At 44.3% G+C, this 24,272-nt stretch overlaps 1 protein-coding gene across 6 annotated transcripts in view; it reads right to left on the bottom strand.

The window, feature by feature from the left end:
• Positions 1 to 24,272, bottom strand: part of AK4 (adenylate kinase 4) — an 88,670-nt gene that overhangs the window by 14,112 nt on the left and 50,286 nt on the right. For 3 of the 6 annotated variants that reach the window (XM_058538232.1, XM_058538227.1, XM_058538231.1), the window contains 2 exons: positions 15,270 to 15,442; positions 11,929 to 12,047 (listed from right to left, as the gene is read on the bottom strand). In XM_058538232.1, coding sequence (XP_058394215.1) covers positions 11,929 to 12,047; positions 15,270 to 15,442 — 292 coding nt within the window. The other 3 variants (XM_058538230.1, XM_058538233.1, XM_058538228.1) reach the window with 2 other exon arrangements.

Here is a 24,272-nt window from a genome sequence, read left to right as displayed (position 1 = left end):
ATGAGCATCTTTTCTTTTGGGGGTGGAGGAGGAGGGTTGTGGAGAGTTTAATACGTCTTAGATTTTATGAAACTCTTATTTCTGCAGGACATCTAATTTCCACCAACTTCTTTATTCTTCCCTCTTCATCACCAGATCTCCAAGAGATGCCTCCTCCTTCTAAGTCCCCTTCTCTCCCAGAACATGTGCGCTCTTGATACTTACACATTTAAGTTCATGTACTTTGAAGTCAGTTTCCTTTCAATTCTTCATTAGTGTGCACTCTAATTTCTGTCCTCAGTATTTCTCCACTTAGTGTGGGACTCTCTGAGACCCCACTGCACTCTCCTTTCCCCAAATAGTTCCTGCCTAACTCTCACTTCCACATGGGCTCCATAGCTGGTGCTACTGATGTCAGATGCATATTCCTCCACTTAAATGAAGTGGGACTTTGCAGTCTTCTATTTGCTGGTTATGTGGTAGATATAATTGTTATGTGGTGAGTTAATTGTGATTTTATTTGCTGTCCTTGATCTGTATGATTTTTGGACGATGTGTAAAAAGATTAAGATTAGGCACCTTTCATTATCTTCAAAGAGTCCTCACTGTCTAACTTCAATTGATAAATGCCAACATTATATATTTTTAAGTAAGACTTTCATATGAGCACTAGATAGTTGGGTTGTTTTATTGGCTTCAAATGGGGGAAACACAGCAACGTTTTTTATACAGATAAAATATAGAGGATGGTTCATTCAGGTCTCTAAGCAATTGTAGCCTGCACCCCCTTCTCCCTGACCCTGTTAGACTGAGAGGAGGCTTCCATATTGTGATGAATGCGTACGATCAATGTGTCCAGGGTAGTTGGTGTGTCCTGGTGGTCAATATGTCTGAAGTAGTCTGAAATGGTCAGTGCACCCAGGATGGTTGATCTATATGACATAGTCAGTGGATCTAGAGTGGTAAGCATATGTGAGCCATTACTGTGACACAAGTGGCTGATCTGTCCTTACTGATCTGGATATGGACCATTCATTTTATTTTTTTTTCTTCCTTTTTTTTTTATCCTGGTAACATTGGTTTATAACATCACATAAATTTCAGGTGCACATCATTATATTTCGATTTCCGTATAGATTACATCATGTTCACCACCCAAAGACTAATTACAGTCCATCACCACACACATGTGCCTAATCACTCCTTTCGCCGTCCTCCCTCCCCACTTCTCCTCTGGTAATCACCAATCCAATCTCTGTCTCTGTGTGCTTGTTTGTTGTTGTTTTTATCTTCTACTTATGAGTGAGATCATATGGTATTTGACTTTCTCCCTCTGACTTATTTCACTTAGCATAATACCCTCAATGTCCATCCATGTTGTCACAAATGGCCAAATTTCATCATTTTTTATGGCGGAGTAGTATTCCATTGTGTATATATACCACAACTTCTTTACCCATTTGTCCCTTGATGGGCACCTAGGTTGCTTCCAAGTCTTGGCTATTGTGAATAATGCTGCAATGAACACAGGGGTGCATGTATCTTTACACATTGGTGTTTTCATGTTCTTTGAATAAATACCCAGCAGTGGAATAGCTGGATCGTATGGTAGTTCTATCCTTAATTTTTTTAGGAATCTCCATACTGTTTTCTATAGTGGCTGCACCAGTTTGCACTCCCCACCAGCAGTGTATGCGAGTTGCCTTCTCTCCACATCCTCTCCAACACATGTTGTTTCCTGTCTTGTTAATTATAGCCATTCTGAAGGGCATGAGGTGATATCTCATTGTAGTTTTGATTTGCATTTCCCTGATAGTTAATGATGTTGAACATCTTTTCATGTGCCTGTTGGCCATCTGTATATCTTCTTTGGAGAAATATCTGTTCAGGTCTTTTGCCACTTTTTAATTGGGTTGTTGGTTTTTTTGTTGTTGAGACGCATGAGTTCTTTATATATTTTGGAGATTAACCCCTTATCAGATGTATGGTTTGCAAATATCTTCTCCCAATTGTTAAGTTGTCTTTTCTTTTTGTTGATGATTTCTTTTGCTGTGCAGAACTTTTTAGTTTGATGTAGTCCCATTTGTTTATTTTATCTATTGTTTCCCTTGCCCAGTCAGACATGGTACTTGAAAATATGCTGCTAAGACTGATGTCGAAGAGCATACTGCCCATGTTTTCTTCTAGAAGTTTCATGGTTTCAGGTCTTACATTCAAGTCTTTAATCCATTTTGAGCTAATTTTTGTGTATGGTGTAAGGTAAGGGTCTACTTTCATTCTTTTGCATGTGGCTGTCCAGTTTTCCCAACACCATTTATTGAAGAGACTTTCCTTTCTCCATTGTATGTTCTTGGCTCCCTTATCTAAAATTAGCTGTCCATAGATGTGTGGGTTTATTTCTGGGCTCTCAATTCTGTTCCATTGATCTGTGTGTCTGTTTCTGTGCAAGTACCATGCTGTTTTGGTTACTGTAGCTTTGTAGTATATTTTGAAATCAGGGAGTGTGATACCTCCAGCTTTGTTCTTTTTTCTCAAGATTCCTTTGGCTATTCAGGGTCTTTTCTTGTTCCATATAAATTTTAGGATTCTTTGTTCTATTTCTGTGAAAAATATTGTTGGGACTTTGATAGGGATTGCATTGAATCTGTACATGGCTTTAGGAAGCATGGTTATTTTACTATGTTAATTCTTCCAATCTAAGAGCCCAGAATATCTTTCCATTTCTTTGTCGGAACATTCATTTTTGTATCCCTGATTTTTTCTTGTCAGGAAATCTTATTCTTTTCTCAGAGTGCATGGCCCTAGAATGGGGCCGTGCAAGGTGTCAACTCCTAATGGGATATGAGATCTAATCTTTCCATTGGAGGTCTTCTAGGCTTCTTGGCCCTGGGATCCTGGCTGGGAGACAAGCTGGCCACAGGAGAGGCTCAACACTGCTCAGGTCCTAGTTGCCTCCAAGTGGCAGGGCTCTCCACCCTGACTCCTGAAGTCCTACCCAAGGCCAAAGGTGCCTTGATTGCAGGGCCCTTAATTGTGATCCCTCTGGGTCTTTGGGTAGTGAGAGGCAGAATGAGGAAGAACAGCTGACTAATCATAAGTGAGCACTGGAGTTGGTGTCTTCATTCTACCACTTACTGGGTGGGTGGTCGTGAGCACATAACTGAATTTCTCTGAGCCCCAGCTTCCTTATCTGTAGCTGGTGTATACTGCTTGGCCTAGTGCCTGGCACCCTGGAGGAAACCCTCAAGAAATTTTAACTGTTATTTTCTACTACATATGCACTATGTATATAAGTGTATATAATTCTATTTACACACACACATATACATATAGGCAAATATACACACACATATATACAGTTTGGGTAGGTTTCCTCAAGTATGGGTATGGTTTTCATTTAATTATTGGATGCTTATATAGTCATTGGCTGAAATGAATATGGAAAAAAATCACCCTCAGTTGAACTCTGGGGTAAAAAACTGAAGGGATTTATTTGAATAGGCAGTGTTTTCTGATAAAGCAGGATTCTATATAACTATGCATTGTTTTTGTCGTCAAAGCTAGAAAATTCTCCCCTCCCACTCTTTGGCCCTTACATATCCTCCCTCCTTACTTCATAGATACCTATCTAGCCACTAAGACCCTCATTCCTACCTCCTGTGTCTCTCTCTAATCCAGAAGTCCCAAATGAGCTTGAAAGGATATGCTGTTTGGCCTCTGCAATGTTTTTTAAAAATTTAAATTGCAAACATTTAAAAATAAGATTTCACACAAAAGATACAGATTTCTGGCTTCTCTTAACAAATTGAATGGTTGGGCAGCATTGGGCCAGCATTCCTAAGGTGTTAATTGGCCAGAGCTGAGCAATGACTCCCCTTTTAGGAATAGCAGTGCAGCCCAGTTCCTCAGTCCCTGCCCCTCCCTACTGCCTCTCGCTCACCCCCATTTCACCCATTTTGCTCCTGACTTCTCCCCCGGAGGCATTTGTTTCCCTCCTGTTATAATGCAACCATCCCTTTTTGTTAAACTCTATCACCACGTCTTAGTTCAGACCTGTAGGACGACCACAGTTGTATCATGCCCATCTGACCAGTCACCCTCGGGCATAGAGTCTGTGCTGCCTACCGTGAACAAAGCTAAGACCAGTCAAGACAACTTCCCAGTATAGCTCCATCTTACCTTTGTCTCCCCAGTCCTGCCTCACACTGCTCTGGCCTCCCCTGGCGTGCATGCTCATCCTTCCTCCCACATACCATTCCCTCTGCAGGGCTCCCTCTTTCCTGCATCACTCAACTCAAATATTAGACCTTCCTTGGTCTCTACTTGGCCAGCCAAGAGAGTCACTACCTCTGTGTTCTCTCAATTACAATCCAGCGATTAATTCCAACAGTTATGTGTAGAGTTATCTAATCCTATGTCCATCCCCTCCAGGAGACTGGGAGGAAGTCAAGGGCAAAAACTGGGTCTTATTCATCTTTACATCCCCAGAGCCTAACAGTGTTTGATAAGAGAATCAAAGTTATAACTGGATGACATGATATACTAGTCTTGGGTCCATTTCTCTCAGTCAGCTTGGGCTAAATTATTGGGTGGTACTGAACTCCACCCAAATCTCAGTGGCTTACAAACACTGTTAATTTTTCATGCACACTACCCATCCATCATGGACTGGCTGTAACCCTGGTCCACGTCTTCAATTCACGATCCAGTCTCATGGCAGAGGGAAAGAGATGCCCGTGGCCCGGCTCGTAAGGCTTCTGCTCAGAAGTGGCACACTTCATTTCTGCTCACGTTTCATCAGCTAAAGCGAATCACATGCCCAAGCACGGAGCCAGTGGGGCAGAGATGTACAACTCCCCTAAGAGGTGAGTGTCTTGAAGTTGAACATAATCCACCACATTGCCATCAGATTCAGTTCCCCTTTCAGGGACATGGGAGCCTGTAGGACATGTTCCTCGGGCTCCTCTGTCAGCTGCCTTCCGGCTAGATTCAGCTAACGGGAAGCCCCCTCAGGCGTTAGGGTGCGAGGCTGGGAGAAGCCAGGGCGTTCTCCTCCCTCTCATCACGGGGGCTGGTGTAGCAGGAAAAAATGAGCCTGGGGATTCTAACTCTTGGGTTCAGGTTTTTGTGTGTGTGTGTGAGGAAGCATAGCCATGAGCTAACATCTGTTGCCAATCTTCCTCTTTTTGCTGAGGAAGATTGGCCCTGAGCTAACACGGGCTCAGGATCTTGCTCTGCCACCAACTGTCACCTTATCCAGGAAGCACTGTGTTTTCTCTATTTTCCCATCTGCAAATCAGAGACAACACTGGATAATGGAGTAGCTGCAGAGTGGCACAAAGAATATCTGTGAAGACATGTTCTGTCAAGTGTAAAAAGCTACACAAATGTTAAATAAATTCACTAGGATAAGCAGGAAAAAAACCTTTATTTCTATCAAATTAAAAAGTATGACTCAATCTTCAAGCAAGATAAAATAATCAATAATACAATTAACAGTTAGGAGAGCATATACAGATTAGACTACAGCTTTAGATTCTTGGAATGAAGCACACACACCGAAATCAAGAGGGCCGAGACTTCCACACCGAGAAGAAGCGCTGACTCATCGTAAACACGCGACTTCTGGGAAACTGGCTGACATCTCACAGGACAGTAAACCAAAGAGACAAGTTGTCATTAGGGTAGAGAGCTGTCTTCAGCTTCGGAGGATCACAGTGAAATGCCATGTAACTAGACCATTTCCCCAGAGATCTGTTCATCTCAAAAACAAGAACATATAAAAATCAGTAGTACAAATTCTCAGAAACTAGGAAAGCCCCCAAGCCCTGACACCCGGGAGCTTATATCAGGGCTGAATTCTCGGTTTTCTTCCCTTTCCTCTTCTCTAAATTAAAGACAAGTTTGTTTTTATGCAGTACATTTCTGACTTTATAGCCAAAGCTTTCAAATGAAAAGAAAGGTTTTACAAAATGGAGTCAGACACACACCAACCCTGGGGAGGATCTTCAAGATGCTCGGCTCCTTTGAGAAGTGTTAAACGGGAGATCTTTTATTTCAAGAACAACACTGTGCTTCCTGGAACAGCCTAATCATCACCAAGGAAGGAATGAGCAACCAAGCTACACAAGAGCAGCTACCTTTTTGGAAATGTCTTACCATCTCTGTCTTTTTCTCTCTCTCTCACACACACACTGATCAAATTGGGGAATTCCCTGAAGCATACAGATAATGGCATTTATTTTGGCAGGAATTGTGCAATTTTTTAAAAGAAAGATAAGGTATGGCATTTATGAACAACTGTAATTATATTTCTCGACAGATGCAGGATATTTCACATACTTGAAATACAGCTTCACGGTTTCCCAACATCCGGGACTTACACTCTTCCTTCTCCTCCGAGGACCAGAACGGGTCAGTTACATAGGGAAAGGGATGTTAACTTACGACCGGACCACAACCCCATATTAGAAGGAGTCTCTGTTACTGGGTTCTTCTTTTGAGACACCATTTGAGTAGTACAAATGGAGGGGAACGAATTCATACTACGACACGACTCTGCCTTACGACTTGCCTCTGTGACAAAATTCACTGCAGCAAGAAAAGATACTGTCTGTTAAATGAAGGGTAATAAAGTGCATCAGGTAGACATGAACGCCTCCCAAGATCCTCTAACCAGCAGAGTACAGATGAGACATGTACGCCCTCTGTACATACAGTGTGCAACTACCACTAGGACCCACTGAATGCCCATTTCCTGTCTCAGCACCAGAGCACCAAAAGCAAAGATTCCAGGTGGAAGCAAATACATCGTTTTACCTATTAATGAGAATGGAGAGCTCAAAGTAGGGAAAGTACCAAAAAGGCCCTTTTGAATTTCTTGATTAATCCCTATAGGTACATAAAAACACAAGTTTAAGTAAACGAGATTATTTCAGTTTTTAAATACAAGGAGGCAAGATAATTGAGATAATAATATCTATTACAGGGGCCGCTCCAGTGGCATAGCGGTTAAGTTCGCATGCTCCGCTTCAGTGGCCTGGGGTTCTCAGGTTCGGATCCTGGGTGCGGACCAATGCATCGCTGGTCAAGCCATGCTGTGGCGGCGTCCCATATAAAGCAGAGGAAGATGGGCACAGATGTTAGCTCAGGGCCAGTCTTCCTCAGCAAAAAAAAAAAAAAAAAAAAAGAGGATTGGCAACAGATGTTAGCTCAGGGCTAGTCTTCTTCACAAAAAAAAATATATATCTTTTACAGAGGGCCATTGTTAAAGAGTTAATTAGACAATGCTTGTAATGTGCTTAGCATGAAGTGCCAGTAAACAATAACTACTAAAAACGCCTATCCCCTTACACATTTGGAAATTTGCAGTCTTTACAATTTGAACAAAGACCCCAGCAGTCTGGTAAACTGTTAGACAAATAGTTAAAGTCAAATAAAGAACTCAGGTTCCAGTGAACTAAATTTTATAAAAGCCCTATTTATGGGTTTGCACTGGCATCTTTCCATCTAAAATTATCCTGTCTCTACATTTTAAATGGCAGGAAAAGCCACAGCAGCACCTCTCTCCAAGAATCCTCCCGCACCCATGGCTATTCTGACCTTCTCCCTTCCCTCCCAAGAGAGGGGCACACCTGGGTAGAGCTGGAGCTCACCTGAGCTTGGCTGTTGGAGGGTGGCGGGGAGCGACCCTGGGAAGGCAGATAGGAAGCCAGTCTCCCCTGGTTCTGCCAGAATTGTGCACGACAAGCAGTGTCACCACACCAGATGGCGGGCAAAGGTGTGAATGTGGCACTCAGAATCACGTTGATGTGTAATGTGATACAGGGAGACGGTACAGAAGTCAAGGGTTACCGTGTTAGGGGCTCAGTCACCATCTGTTCACCTGCCAGCACTCCAGGAAGCGTCAGTTTATTATCAGGGCCTTGTTTGGGGGTGGGAGCGACAGAGTGATTTGTTCTGATCTCAGGGAAGAAAAGGGAGTAGTGTCTGGATGCTCCCAGGAGCCCAGGCCTATGTGTGAGCACCATGGCGGGGGTGGCCCCAGGGTAAGGGTCCCCACAGGGGGACAACACCATGGACACCAAATGAGCTTGCCTCCTCCAGATTAGCCTGGAGCCGAGCCCAGCCCACTTCCACAGCCTTTCATTTTATTTATAAATGAGTAGTTAAGGAGGAGGATCAGCAGCTCAGACTCTCCTCTAGCAGCTTCCTTTGCTGAAGCAAAGGGTTAAAAAAAAGAGAGCCGTCTCATACAGAGCTGAATGTCACCAGAGGGAACTCGGCTATTTTTGATGTGAGGCCATTCAGAAATATAAGCAAAACTAAGCAGGCTTGCACCCTGGGTTGCCCGAGACAGGACACAGGTGATTAATATCCAGGAGCAAACCCAGCAGGCAGAGTCAGGAACTCCTGTGTGAGTCCCGGCTACCTGTTTACTGGCAACAAGAGCAGGGCAGGATGCTTCTCCCCGCCCCCCGACCTCGGCCTTCTCTGTGTGTAAACGTGGGATCAGGCCTATCCCATCGGATGCTTGAAAGATTATGTGAGACCTTTATAAAGGTCCTAAAACTGCATACATTTCTCAGCAGGCCTACAATAAATGTCCCTGTTTTCTGTTTGCCTTAGTGTTCTAGGGTATTGAACACAGCAACATTTTTAAGTAAGTGGGAAGCCCGTCAGGATAATGGAGAGCAAAATGAACTCAGAGCTGGCAAGAGTCACAGACTGTGAGGACAGGAGGAATCTCAGAGACCCCTGATCTCCTCTTTTTGTGTAACTGTGAAGGAACCATGTGTGGGGCAGCAGAAGGAAAACCAAGAAAAGACGGCCTTTTAATTTTACTTTTGTCAAAATATTTTCAAGAAAATTTAATTGTTTACAAAATCATTGAAGGAACAACTAGTTTGTTGAAGAAAACTAGAAATAGATTTTTTAGGCCACTGAACATGAAACAAGCATCCTCTTTCAAAGACCACAGAAAAGGTGTTTGTCTTTTATTGGTCTCACCTAGCAAAGGACTCTCACCACTGGGCCATCCCAGAAACAGCAACCACTGTTGAGACATACTGAGTGACTCCAACGCTGGCTATAAATGTCTGTTTTGCTGGAAGGGAGAAGGAGGGAAGGACGGAGGAGCAGAGCATGGAATCAGGGATCAGGCCATTTCCCATTTCCTGTACCTCTCCCGGAAACTCCAAAGGCAATGATGACATTGAAGTCACTCCCAGGAATAATAAAGGACCCTCTCTGGGGACAGTCAGGATGCATGAAGAGGGATGTTTATTTTTAAGGCAACAGGAATAAATTTCATTGTTCTTCCCAGAGGAGAGCAAGAATGATACAAGGTGGCCACCAAGTCTGGAAACCAGGCAAATCCTTAATAAATGGTTTATTGATATTACATTACAATTGATAAAACAGTATTATCTATATTTCTAGATTTAATGGCCACCCTATAGAAAGCATCTTTGGAACAGAAAAAAATTACGGTTTTGTTTTCTCCTCATCGTAAAGCTGTCATACCCAGCCTAGGCACAGCTAGTGCAACACGTTTCCTTAACCCCCAGGATCCAGATCCCCTTTACCAACTATTTACAATACGCTTGGGTCGCTCACGAGAGAAAAACACCCTCAGCATCAATACTTAGCAGCATTTTTAAAAGACATTTTTTTGTCTTGAATACAAAGCTAAACTATTCTTTTAGTCCAGTAATTCCATGCAGTCTTATTACTTCTCTACATTAAGATATGATCTTTTAACATTTATAGAGGCAAATATTTCCCATTTTTTTGAGGATTCCCAAAAGACTCTGAGGATTTTATTCTTCTGTAATAAAAGAGAGGAGCAGTGTCAGCCCATGAGAGTCAGACCAGCAGTGCAAGTGGACCCTCCACAGAGCGCAGTTCCTGGTGCGTGAAGTGATTTAGACATCGTCCCCTAGCTCTCAGCTCTTAGAAAGGAATTGGAAAAGGACAGAAGCAATGACTACCCATATTACTTAATGGCCTAGGAAGGGAGAAAACAGATGTAAAAAAAATACAGTCTAATCAAAAGAGCAGAAGCCAAATCCTTTCATTCCAGAACGTCTGAAAGGAGAGATTCTATGGAGCATGGATGCAGAAAAGAAGGGGTCACTCCCAACAGAAAAAATGAATCGTGGACACAGCCACTCAAGGCCAGAGAAGTGACCACCGAGAGCAACTGGTTTCAATCCCATGGTCACCAGGAGGCCACACACCAGAGGACCTGGGTCAGAGCCCAGGCCACAGTCCTTGGCATTCTCAGGCCCTCTGGTGCTAGGTTCATTTGGGGGCGTGGGAGAACCAAAGACCAGCACTACTGTGTGCGAAAAGGCTACTCCGGCAACAACACGACTGTCAGAAATCAGCTAGTGATGGGTTCTACACCATTTGAAATCAGCCTGTACTCGCATTCTTGTGAAGGGCTTGCGACACGTGCAGAGACATCTTAAACATGTGTGCGTGATGCTTCTTTTGAAAGGCAGAGAAGAGCCTCTTCATTAACTCTCATTGTGTTCATTAGTTTCCATATCAGTTCACCATTTAAACTAGAGAAGACGCTGTGAGCTATCTCGGCTAGCTTCTAATTGGGACGCACCAACGCTACATGTACAGCTGCAAGAATGGCCACATCCTCCTGGTGCTCCCACTGGGCGGGCTCAGTGGGCTTCTTGAGACTGAACAGGTGTGATCTTGTTCGAGAAAAGCGTGTAAACATAAGGCCAGATTTTGTTAGTCTCCGTTCCAGAAAACTGGTGGAGCACTCCTCGGCTCCTGAAAAACAAAGTTCAACACACAAAGGGTTTCAGGTTTGCTTTAGCACGGTGTCAGGACAGACGAAGAGCATGGGATGAACGCAGCGCCATCTCAGGGTCTACGTCACACATCACTAAGTGCCCAAACAGCCCCTTCAAGTGGATCGACATCACTACTGGGGACATCTAAATAGGCCAGAGCCTTCACAGTTCTGGCATGCTTGCGTGAGGCCACCTTTTCTGCTCCCCTTTAAAACACAGCAAAGAGTAACATTATAGGGACAATCCCAAATCTGCCTCCATACACACTTTTGAAAAGCAAATCACTGACAAACTTTGGTGCTCTAAAACCCTTATGACTTACAACAATAGATCATGAAACACAGGATGCATCAGAATAACGTAATCAGGAACCTCTGATCTACAGGTCAGAAACAGATTACAGCAGGGGCTGTAAACCGCTGTCCTGAATGCAGTCCACGTATGGGTTTTGTTTGGCTTGCATGCTATTAAAATTTTTTAAATTTATTGCCAATGTAAAAGTTGAGATTTTTTTTTCCACACAGAAAGCCAGATTTCTGCTTCTCTGGAAAAACAGGGGTCACTGACCACACTGGGCCTGAGTACCCCTCTGGAGCAACTGTGGGAACAGCACAGGAGCGGATCGGCTCAGCTGTCACTCACACATCCCCCACCGGGTTTGACAGTCACGTCCACAGTGGCCTGGCCCCTGGAGCCGTTTGAAGTGGCAATCTGTGGTTTATAGTTTTAGCTTTTCTTTGTTAAACACCCTCCAGACACGGCTAGGCCGAAAGTCCTTTCAAATCTTCTATATCCAAATCAGTTATTTACATGTGGGGGTATCAAAATGTAACCATTATTTCAGTCACTTAAAAAGAAAAATGAAAATAATTCTAGACCTAATTTTACAAGCAAAGAAACAGAGAGGATCAGGTTTCGGACCTTACATTATAAGAATTTCAACATAAAAGCACTGGGCGTCAACTCCCATGTACAACTCTAGCGTTTCACTTCACTCCTGGGAAGGGGCTGGGCCTGTAGGGTTTTCCTAGCTTAAAGGAACACCACCCCGCCTCAGCCCAACGTCCATCCCACCAGCCCCACCCCTCTCTAGATGGCCGTCTGCCGGGGAAACGCTGATGACACTCACTTGTATAAGTCAATGACTGGCTTTGCCACGTCCTTGTACTGTCTTAGCCTGGCAGCAACTGCTTCAGGTTTATCATCCTCCTGCTGGATCAACGGCTCACCAGTGATGTCATCAATCCCCTACAAATACCAGGAAAACCAGTTAATATGGCCAGCACTGGGCCATTCCACAGGTAAGAACTTCCCTGTGCAAACCATGCATTCCCCTTTGATTCCGACCACATGCTGTGTTAGGCCTGGGTGACAATGGCAACGGTGAAGATTGCTGAGAAAGAACCAGCACTCTTAACAGTATCTTACCTTTATCTCATGAGAACTGACACGCAATCTTTTTTTTTTTAATTTATTTTTTTAAATTTATTTATTTTTTTCCCCCAAAGCCCCAGTAGATAGTTGTACATCATAGCTGCACATCCTTCTAGTTGCTGTATATGGGACGCGGCCTCAGCACGGCCGGAGAAGCGGTGCGTCGGTGCACGCCCGGGATCCGAACCCAGGCCGCCAGCAGCAGAGCGCGTGCACTTAACCACTAAGCCACAGGGCCGGCCCTGACATGAAATCTTTACTCACTTCCCAGATCTTTCCAAACACGTTCCAGTGCTATCGATAAATGATACTTTCAATTCACAGTTTAGAACTCCACCCACCCTCCCCCAAAAACAAACAACCTTCAGACAATGTCACTCTGGCCCTCTAAATATTCCTAAAACTGCCTTCTTTCTAAAGCCTGAGCTCCCAATATGGAAAATTAAATGTCTCAAAGAACCAACTGGTTTACTTAGGAAAAATACTCATCTAGGAGAATTGCTGTCCCATCTCTGCTAGCTTTCCAATTCTGTCATGTAGCTTTTCCGAGATTCATCTTACTAAGGTTATTTTACAAAATCAAATGACTTATCTAAAGGTGAATTAAAATAGGCATGAATCATATATCCATGATAATCAGGAACAAACATTCTGAGAACTGAAAAACTGCAATTTAAAAAATCGTGATTTTCGATGTATTTTAACAGCCTCAGGAACCATACCTACTTACGAGCAGCAAAATGGACACATCAGAAATCTGCCTCCCGTGTCCATGGCTATTACCCGCCAGGGGAGACAGTTACAAGAGGTAAATCTGTCAAAAGACAGGCTAGAGCAGAACCAAAAGGCTCTGGCAACTCAACTGGATAATTAGAAACTGGCTATAAATTTGAAATGCACTAAAATTCCATTACAGCTCAGGGCCTTTGGGACATAACTCACACTTACGCTCTATTGGTGAGCCACACAGTTATCACGTGTGTATCCCACAGCTGTTACCCTCACACAACAGGGGAGCCGGGGATGGGAGGAGGCTGTCCATCTCCTACCTTCCCCTCTCCTTTAGTTACTAATAGACGCAAAGCTAAGAAGTCATTTCCAGGACTTCAGAGCCCCAGCAAATACAGCAACGGCTTCCAGAACGAGCGTTTAGAATGATCTAGGGCAACAGCATCCCTCCTTCTGGGGGAGCCTGGCCACAGCAGCTGGTGGAGCACTTTCACTGATGTCTTTGCAAGTAACACTATAATTGCAGGTGCTCTTTTAGGGATGACCATCCTTTAGAAAGCAAGGCAGCGTTCAAGCTTCTCAAAGTTTATGACAGTCTTTGCATCAGCAGGTCTAGACAGAGCCAATATGCGAAGCATTTGTGTTGCACTTCAGTGCTCCCATCTGCATTTTCAGAGCGCTTTTTTCCTTTGCATCCTTTTTTTCCCCTATACCAGCTTCTTAGGATGGAAAGGAGGAAGGGATCTAATAAAGGAATTCCAGAACGACTTACATTTTAAAAAGAAGACTTCAAAAGGAGACTAGTGCTTAGTCCAAATGAAAAAGACTCACTGGAACTCTGCTGAAGCTGTGGCACCAGGAGCTGGGAAGGCAGCCTTACCCCACTGAAGTCATTTTTGTAGGAATTACTGACTCTGTCTATATTCAAGTCTAACCTATTCCATAAACATTAACCCAGTAAGACACAACTGCCATCCCTTTCATGTTTGGATGACAAGTAATGCTATCTACCACCAAATAACTGGAGTTAAAAATGATCAGATTGAGGGGCCAGCCCGGTGGCGCAAGCGGTTGGGTGCGCGCGCTCCGCTGCGGCGGCCCGGGTTTCGTTGGTTCGGATCCCGGGCGCACACCGACGCACTGCTTTGGCGAGCCATGCTGTGGCGGCGACCCATATAAAGTGGAGGAGGATGGGCACGGATGTTAGCCTAGGGCCGTCTTCCTCGGCAAAAAAAGAGGAGGATTGGCGGATGTTAGCACAGGGCTGATCTCCTCACAAAAAAAAAAAAAAAAAAAAGGATCAGATTGAACTAACTCATGTCTTTACCAGAAAGAACAATAACTGTTTAAATGAATTTGTTAATTTAAAAAGTTTCTTTAAACATATATCTTTACATGTATTTAATTTTATGCAAATGTATAGATGTTATATTTGAACTTTTTTTTTTCCCTTCATCCTCCCTAGTCCCCTTACCTCCTCATTCCCACCACTCACGTGACCCCGCGCTCTGACCCAGCTCCTTGTTCAGGCCCAGCCCCAACCATTTTGCCAGCCCAGGATATATCCTTTTTATCTCTATCCTTGCTCTTACGAAGCTAGAGAGCACAGATCAACACACAAACAGATAAATTTAAAGAAGATTGGCCACTGTTTTACAAAAATGGAATCATTCCATTTGCTTTTATCATTCAGCAATACCTAGAGGAAATATTTCTCCAGGTCAAAGAGTATAGCACTAAGTCATTAAGTTATTCTTTTTACTGACTACATAATATTCCAAAATGTGGATGTTCTCTAATTAATTTAACTATCCTCTATAGATACACATTCATTTTGTTTTCAAGTTTTGTTTTTTGTTTTTGTTTTTCCCACTACAAAGAACACTGAAATAAGCCTTATTGTGTACACGACCTTACCTGCTAGTGCTTCATTCCCATTGACTGTACTCCCAGAGGGCGGTGGAATGAAAAACGCACTTAAAAATTTTAATGTATGTTGCTAGCTTGCTTTTTTAGAAGACTATAAATATTTTACATACTTAATAAAGACAAGAGCATTGTTTTTCCAAGATCCCCACCAGCAACAGATGTTATAACCTATTTAATTTTGCCAAGTCCAATGGATCCAAAGTGATAGTCTATTTTTACTTTAATTTGCATTCCTTGACTACTAGTGAATGAAAATTTTAAAATATTTGTTGACCATGTAGATTTTCCCTTTTTTTAAACTCTACTCATATCCTTTACCCACTTCTCAACTGAAATGTTTTGTCTCTCTCTTGTCAACTGGTGAAAGTATATTCTTACATGTACATGAGGAGGATTGAAGTCCAGGTTGTACACTCTTCCACTAGGAGCATGAATCCAGCGTCGGCTGAGACGATCTTTGAGCGTTTCAAATGGAATGTTCAAAGTGATCACTAGATCCAGCTCACAGATTTTGTCCAGGGCTTCGGCCTGAACTAACGTTCTAGGAAAACCTAAATGCCAAAAACAAAACATATCAAATGCAAGGCATGTCCTAATTCTAATTAGTCATTGCAATATTTTCAGTGACAGAATAATCAAATCTGCACATATAGCACCCAGAAAGGAGCTGTAATCAGAAATTTATACCTACCTCCACACATTTAATATTAGAAGAAAATATGCTACTTTATAACCTAGCTTCGGCATTTGGAATACTCAAAGATTAAGGAGTCACATGATAAAAGTAGAAAGTGCACTAAACTAAAAATCACTAGACTAGTCCCAGATCTGCTCTCAATGACCCGGGTGACCTTGAGCAAGTTACATCACCTCCGTTTCCTCTTCTGTTAAAGAAGCAAAGGGACGAAATATTCTCTGTACCCTTTTAGCTCTAACAGCCTATGACTGTATTATTCTTAGGCTACCAGACACAATTTTATATATATATAAAATAAATATACAAATGTAATACATAAATATAAAATATAAACCTAGTATATAATGTTTATATAATTATATAACATAACATATATATAATTAAATATATAAATATTATACATATATATTTTTTTAGAGTCTAAATCAATTAAAGCCAGATCCTTCACTCAGACCTTCATTTGAGCCTACACCTTAACAGGGTGAGTAAAAGTCCAAATTCAAAAAGAACTGGTGCTTTTAAAACTACTTGGATACTGCAAAACTTATGAGTTCACCCTCATTTTCTAAATGTGAGAAAATAAACAGCAAAACTGAAATCTGGGCTTATGGGCATCTCTTCCTTTCTCCTATAACCATAAACTCTAGGTGACCTTGGGAGTTAGGTGATGCCAAATTATATTTTTCCGCAGGGACTGATCTGCTTTAAAGGTAACTCCAGGTTTGGCTGGGGTGGGACGACACAGTAGTACCTTTTCCCTAAATAGATCACTCCCGTTTGTCTGCTCTGGTGAAAACCTTACTGTATCTCATACCCGTTTTTAAAAATGTCCTTTACATCCTAGTTAGGTGAAAGAGTCAGGTGGATGGAGAGCTGGGAGGAAAGTATAACAGGAGGTGCAACCCTCAGAGGAGAAACTCTTGAGTCACCTCAGATAAGGACACCAGCCCATCCCCACCCTTTCATCACTGGAAGTATCAAGATGACAGTGTGAGCTGGTCTTCACGGCGCCCAGACACTTCTCGCTCCAAGACTCCTCTTCCTGCCGCAGGAAGTCAGCGGTTCCAGCGTCGGGCGAGCTGCACTCTACAGAAACCCCTCAGAGCTAGGAATGCCCAGCCGAGTTGAACGTGGCAGAGCCCACCCAAAGGCTGTCTGTGCCCCTGCCTCAGGGCCCGCTGCTTGCCACCCACTGCTGAAAACTCTCTCCAGTGCTCTCTTCAAGGCCTTCCTCCACGAGGCCAGGCCCCTCTCCCCAAAGCCCCTCCCTCCCAGGCTCCTCCTCCATCACGTTCTCCATGGAGAAACAGGCCCCTTTTCCCCTCCTCTCCATACACAGGTCTCCGGGCTGAGTCGCAGATGAGATTCCTGGTTTTCCTGGGTCCTGCATCTTTCCCAGGTGCAACCTGACTCCCTGTTCCCACGGCTTCACCTTTGGGCTGCCCACAACACCATTTTCCTCATCTACACTTTCCTAATTTATTCTTCCTTTGTCCACGGGCAACTCTGGCCACATCAACTTACTTTCAATATTGCTCTCCGCAGGGCTCACTAGCTCCCTTCTATCATTGAATGCGCAAGTTCCCCTACATCTTACAAAACTCCACCTGTGGTCTGCTGTCCAGCACAAGTCAGGGTCACAGGAAGCACAGAAATGAGAAAAAGCATTGAGGAATGCTATAGCAATTCAACAGAGTAATTTTAAGTCTGTTGAATCTAAAATTTGGGCTTGACTCTGGTTTCTTTTAATTTTTCTAGTAATTTGTTTTTATTGTATTTGACAAAAGGATTGTTCTGCAATGGATTGAGAAAAAATTAAAACTGGACTTTCACTACAGATAGTTTGAGAACAGTTGTTCTAGGCTTCCCTCGCAGCTTATGTTCTCATTTCTCCAATAAGGGAAATTATCCAATGGCCCCAGCAGCGAACATTTGATATTGTTCATTACAGAAGGGATATAGATTAAATGGCATCTCTTTCCAAAAAGACACAAGAACAGAGAGAACCAAACCTGGAGCCCATTGCAGCTCTGTTCTTATGACAGCGAAAGAGAAGGCAAGTTCAAACAGAGGTGGGAAAGGCTCATCTTGCAGGGCACATCCCAGGTCACTGGCTGTCACGTGCCTAACCCAAGGGAAACACGGCTTCCCACCAGGTAAAAGGCCTGCTCGGACAGTATAGACAGCTTCAGAAGAAGCTGCCTGCACACTCCCAGAGCCTGTCCTCTCGCAACCCATCTTGCATTCAGGCTGGCTTCAACAGAGAAACAGGTATTTGTGATCTTGCAGCCCAGGTACTGCCTCTTGTGCCAACAGCCACACAGCTGAATCCTCTCCTTCCTCCCACACAGACCCTCCGGCTAAGCTCTCCTTCACCAAAGGCACCCACATGCTGGGAAATTATGCTGCAGGGAGTTCATGGTGGTTTTCTTTTGCAACGGGAATGTGGGTGACTCCTTTCTACTCTTCTACAGTTTCTAATTTTTTTTTAAATTGGGCAGATAGTATTGTCGGGATGGAAAAAAATATTGCCTTTAAACAAAGATTGCTGATTAGATTTTTTTCAAATCTCAACAGAATTTCTGTTAGATCAGGCCATGACTACTTCACATTTGGGGAGGTGAAAGGTCAAATCGTATCCGCCTGAGATCAAGTGCACTGCGGACACCTTGGCCTCAGCCTTGGAAGGCAGCAGTGCCCGGCACACTGCGGGCCAGCACTTATGTGTAACCCTAGGGTGGTCATCTTCTGGTTTTCCATTCAGTGACCAGACTTACTTGACCAGTCGCCTTATTTTAAAATCCCAATTTAATTCTGTGAAATTATATGACTCTTTTGAGCTCTGTAAACTCAATACATAACCTTCTTTCCGTTACGGAACGGCTCAATTGCTTCACTATCCACTGAGTAAGCAACTTCTCTTTGATTAAGTTCAAAAAACAAACTGAATTTTAGAACTGAGCCTTCATAGCACCTGGGTGTATTCTGGAGCCCCAAATATGTGACAGCCATCAGGTAGATAACAATGTGATGCTCTCTGGGTGGCCACAGAGCAAAATTTGGACCTGTGTGGGCCCTCAGCGCTCAATGCAGTCTATGCTACATAGATTGGGGAGAATGGGGATAGAGTCTCAGAATAGTCCAGATAAAACCACACCACCTTTATCTTTCCCACCAAATTCCCTTTTGAATACTACTCACACCCTCAGCCAGATCCTTCCCCCGCCTCCCTCCCCACAACAGCTCACTATACATCATACTGGGGGTCCTGGGGAGAGAACTTCAGCAGCAGGCCTGGGCACTAGGCTAAGTCTATTAAAACTTCCTGTACACTGTCCCAGAGTCAGGCCTAGAAGATGAGCTTCCCGAAGTGGGGACTTACGACGTGTCTTACCCGCCTTGCTATCCCCTGGGACTGAGTCTGCCACGTTCTGCACTGAAATTCCAGCCAAGTGAGGGCAATGAGCCTTCCACAGAGGCATGCTCTCACTGACTGTCAGGTCCTGATTCCCCACATGACTCACTCTTCACTAAAGCTTCAAGAGGACCACGGAAATTAGAAAGATGCCTGCAGCCACAACAACCCACCAGTCCACCTCTATGCTCTTCCCCAAACCCCTTTCCAAGGAAAGGCCATTACCTAAAGCAGTGGGTTCCAAGGTGACCCTCACTGGAGTACAGAAAGGAGACAACAAAACTTTCATTATGTTTTTTTGCTTATTCCTTTTAAGCTTCTATTTTGGAGGGGACATTTTATAAGGTACATATTAATAAAATTGTATGTGTACATAATTTATACATAAATATCCATACACTGAAGATGTAAACTCAACTGGTAAATGTGCACAAAGAATTTGAGAGATCACCCCCTCAAGACCTGAGTTCTCAGCCGCAGTCCCCGGCCTTGCGTTCTACTGTCACCAGCCACGACCCTGAGAAGAAAAGACTGTTCTTTATCCTTTGGATAGAGGTCGAGAGCTGAAAAAAGCACTAGGAAAAGTTAGGGAGCTCTAAAAGAGAATGTAACAGCTCCTCCAACAAGTACAAGCTCAAATCTCCCTGGCTAACGTCTCCATATCTAAAGAGGCTACAAGCCAGGGGGCTCCACTCCCCAGTAACTGTCTCTACACTCTGGGGCCCTCTGGAGGAACGGTGGAAAACGCAACTGTGTACAAAATAAACTGAACTCTGAAAGAAGAGATTTCAAAAACGTAATGGGGGGCCGGCCCGGTGGCGCAAGCGGTTAATGGGGGGCCGGCCTGGTGGCGCAAGCGGTTAAGTGCACGCTCTCCGCTGCGGCCCGGGCTTCGCCGGTTCGGATCCCGGGCGTGCACTGACGCACTGCTTGCCAAGGCATGCTGTGGCGGCGTCCCATACAAAGTAGAGGAAGATGGGCACGGATGTCAGCCCAGGGCCAGTCTTCCTCAGCAAAAAAAAAGAGGAGGATTGGCAGATGTTACCACAGGGCTGATCTCCTCACACACACACAAAATATATATATATATACATATTGGGTAGTGCCTACCTAGTGGGCTCTCACATTCAGACCTGCTAACGACCACAGAGAGTAATTAATTCTGGTGGCTTAGAGGTCTTCTTTTAGGACAATGGATCTTATATGTCCTCCCAACCTCAAAATAGATTACAGTTGAAAGAACCATGGAAAATACAGAAGTCTATGAGTAGATAATGAAAGCTAAAATAGAAGAGTCAGTTTTAAGATGTTAATATTGTTGGAATGCAAACATTTCAATGGTTTAGAAGTACCAACAGCAGAAATCAGTCATTCCACAACTTCAAGGTTCTCCATCTGATGGGGCACATCAGAATGACTAGGGAAGAATTCAAAGAAAAAAGAAAGGTGATGGACACCCAAATCCAACCCAGGCTTCTAGAATGGAACATCCAGGAATGGAGCATCGGGACTTAGGGATGTTTTAAAAATTATCCAGGTGATTCTAATATTTACTCCTGATTGATTAAGAACCACCAAACCTCTCAGTGACAGCAACAGTGGCAGTGCAATATTAAGTATTTATCTGCCCCATTTTTTGGTCAGTTTCACATCACTTCTAAGGCGCGAAGAGTGAGTCTCCTTTGCCTCTGTTCATGGGAGGAGGACTGGGAGGGAAGGTCCCAAAAAGAAGCAAATCTTTCCAGATTCACTAAGCCCCTAACTCAAGTCACCTGTCTATGTGATTGAGGTCCGATATCACCCCTAAAGAAAGTGCGGCAGGGCAGAAAGTACGGTATATTAGTGAGAACAGTGGACACCAGAAGTCAAAGAGCTGGGCGCCAGTACAATTTCAAAAGCAAGGAGAAGCAGCCTTAACCCAGACACACTCAGGACTCAGTATAACCCAGTGGTTCCAAGGGGAACAAGCTTTGGAATCAGACACACCTGGATTTCAACGCCACCTCTTCCCAGACATAACTGCGAGAACTTCCACAACTGTGGTAATCTCTCTGATCCTTAGTTTCCTCAGATATAAAACAAGGGTGTATTAATCTGCTAGGGCAGCCATAATGAAGTACCACGGAACAGGTGGCTTACACAGCAGAAATTTATGTTCTCATAGTCCCAGAGGCTAGAAGTCTGAGACCAAAGTATCGGCAGAGTTGGTTTCTTCTGAGGCCTCTGTCCTTGGCTTGCAGGTGGCCACCTTCTCCCATATCTTCATAGGGTCTTTCCTCTGAGTGTCTGTATCCAAACTTCCTCTTCTTACAAGGGCACCAGTCAGGGTAGATAAGGGCCCATCCTAATGATCTAATTTTAGCTTAATTACCTCTTTAAAGACTTTATATCCAAATAGAGTCACATTCTGAGGTACTGGGGTTAGGGCTCCAACATAAGGATTTGGGGGGACACAGCTCATAACAAAGAGTAATGCCTACTGCATGGGGCAGTTTCGAGGATTAAAAGAGACAATCCTTTGCAAAATGTTTAAGACGCAAAGCGTCGGGCATGGAGTGAGCACTCAGTAAATGGCTGGTGTTCTCCTGGCAGAGCTCTCCCAGGAGCTCAGCGGGTTTCCCAATCCTATCACAAGGGAGCAGGAAGGAAAGGTCCCCATCTGCCAACTCACTCATATTTAATTCCCTGTCTGAGATTTTCTAAAGTTTTGGGAGTCACTGATGATCTCAGCTCTCTGCCACGAGTACAGCTCAGCACTTCTAGTCACTAGTCACAGAGACCCCACCTTCTTGTCTCCACCCACCCACAAGGGAATTCACTGGGCACCGCTCAGGACCAGGCCCTGCAGAGCAGCTACTGCCGCACGCTTCCCACTCCGCTGTTATCTGCTTGCCCCTTTCATCACCTAGCTCATTTGTAACTAGCAAAGCTCTTTAAATCTACCTTCCTGATGCAGTTCAACACCTCACTATGAGCTTTAATTTGGGTTAAACAGACTGGTAAATTCAGCACAGAGACTCAGCCTTAAGCTGCTGACAGTACAAGGGGACCGTGAGGCAGCAACAGGACACAGCTTCTAGGAACTGACCACACGCAGGCCGTGCTGACTGGAACAGAGTCCCAATCAAGACAGGCGCAGCTCTGCCGTCTTCCCGCCAGTGCGCGCCCCACTGTCGGGGGCTTTCACTGCTTTCCACTCCACTAGGCTGCTGTTCCAGGGCTACAAAACAATCATTATTAAAGAATCCTAAATGTCGCCCCATCTATCTTTCTTCTACCAAAAGAGCAGAGCATCATGGCTGCATCCTCATCATCACAGTTTCTACCTCCTGAGCAACCCGGACGCACCAGATGTACTATACGCAGAGGAAAAGCTAAAGCTTTGCAGTGGCCTGCAAGGGCCCACTCTTGCTCATCTTCCCCTCTCGCCGCATCTCCCTGCCCACCACTGCGCCTGCCACCCTGAGCTCCTTGCTGTTCTCACGCAGGCAGCCCCACTCCCACCGCAGACACTGACAGTTCATGTTCCCTCCGCGTGAACGCTCCTGCTCCAGACACCGTGTGCGCCCTCAGCTCCCACGAGTCTGGGCTCAAACTGTGCCGTGTCAGTGAGGCCTTCTCCAGCCATCCTGATGAACGGCGCCTCCACCCCACCCCTACACCCTATTCACCCTCCCTTCTTTTTCTTTTTTCCCTTCATAGTATTTATCACCACTTGTTGAATACAATTTATTTTTTGAGTGCTTCTCTTCGCACCAGTATGTAAGCTGCCCGAGGGCAGAGCTTTTAAAGTTGTTTACTCCTATTTCCTTGGTGCTTGGAACGGTGGCACACAGTAGGTGCAGAAAAAATATTTGTTGAATGAATCAATATCTCAAAAGTCACAATACTTCTGCAAGGCAGGAATCATCCTCATTTTAAAGCTGTAAAAACTAAGTCTCAGAAAAGTGACGTGACTTGCCCAAGACCACACAGTTAATAACCGAGGAACCTAGGTTTGAACCAAGTGCTATCTGAGTCCAGAATCACGCACCATAGACCACACCAGGCTCTCTTCCTCCTGAACAGAAACCGCAGACTGTGAGAAGTAAATTCTCAGATGGGGAGAAATGCTGCTTCCCAAATGACCGGAAAACCAAAGCTCCGCGGCTTCAGGGACCCTGCCTGGTCTGGTGCTGCAGGCACAGACCGGCCAGAATCTTTCCCCACACACACACACGTGTCCTGCGCCTTGTTCTCCTACCACAGCTTGGAGATTTTTTCTACATAGTACATATTGCTCTCTCCTTCTCTTTAATAACTGCAGACTACTCCATCGTCTGGATGTACCATAGTCTAACCACGCCCCTACCGACAGACATCTAAATGGTTTCCAATCTTATTGCACTGCATATCATCGCACACGACTTTACACCCACGACTAGGGAAAAACAGCTTAGCACACAGGAATAGAGACTCCGGAGGCAAACCACCTGGGTTTGAGGTCCAGCTACGGCACTTACTCTCTCTGCGACCCTGGCTACCTAACGTCTCTGTGCCCATAAAATGAGGATGACAATACCTAATCCAGAAAGCAGTTGTGAGGAATAAGCAAGTTACTCTACATAAATCCCAGAATGACGGCTGGCACCGCGTAAACTGCTAGAGGAGGAGTGGCGAATGGAGCCAAGAGCCAAGACTGGGAGAAAAGAAGCAACGTGGGACTGGAGGCAGAAAGACAGAGAGCAGTTCTGGTGACATGAAAGACATGAGGGATGAAGATAAATCTGAGCTTTTATAAAAGTATGAAAGAGATAGAGGGGAGACAGAAAAATACCACCACCGAACATGATGTTTTCATGGGAGAAAGTGTCTCCTCAATAACGGAAGAGACAGGAGAGAAACAAGCACCTAAGGATTTTCCTTCAGCAGAGGAAACCTATCAAGCAAGAATGTCTCCGTGTCAGGACAGGACATGTTCATAGTGACTTTGGGTGGCGGGGGGATGTGGGCAGTTTGCTCTCCAATACAGTTAGTTAACATTCGGTATTCAATACTGAGTTGCTAGGATATTGGCATTTGTAAGAAAACAAATAATTAGCAGATGTATGGAGTGTTACAACATGATCTGCGGAAATCTTGCAACAGAAAATCTGTATCTAAATGAGAATAGCCATTCTGAACATGAAAGTATTTAAATGAATATGTAAGTATTTAAGGGCCTTCTGACTGAGAGGTCATCTCCTCTTAATTAAGTGACTTAGACTAGGCAGGCTCCGAGGACATCGGG

The sequence above is a fragment of the Diceros bicornis genome, chromosome 4, assembly GCF_020826845.1.
Source record: "Diceros bicornis minor isolate mBicDic1 chromosome 4, mDicBic1.mat.cur, whole genome shotgun sequence".
NCBI classification, from domain to species: Eukaryota; Metazoa; Chordata; class Mammalia; order Perissodactyla; family Rhinocerotidae; genus Diceros; species Diceros bicornis.
This window is presented reverse-complemented; position numbering and strand designations above follow the sequence as displayed.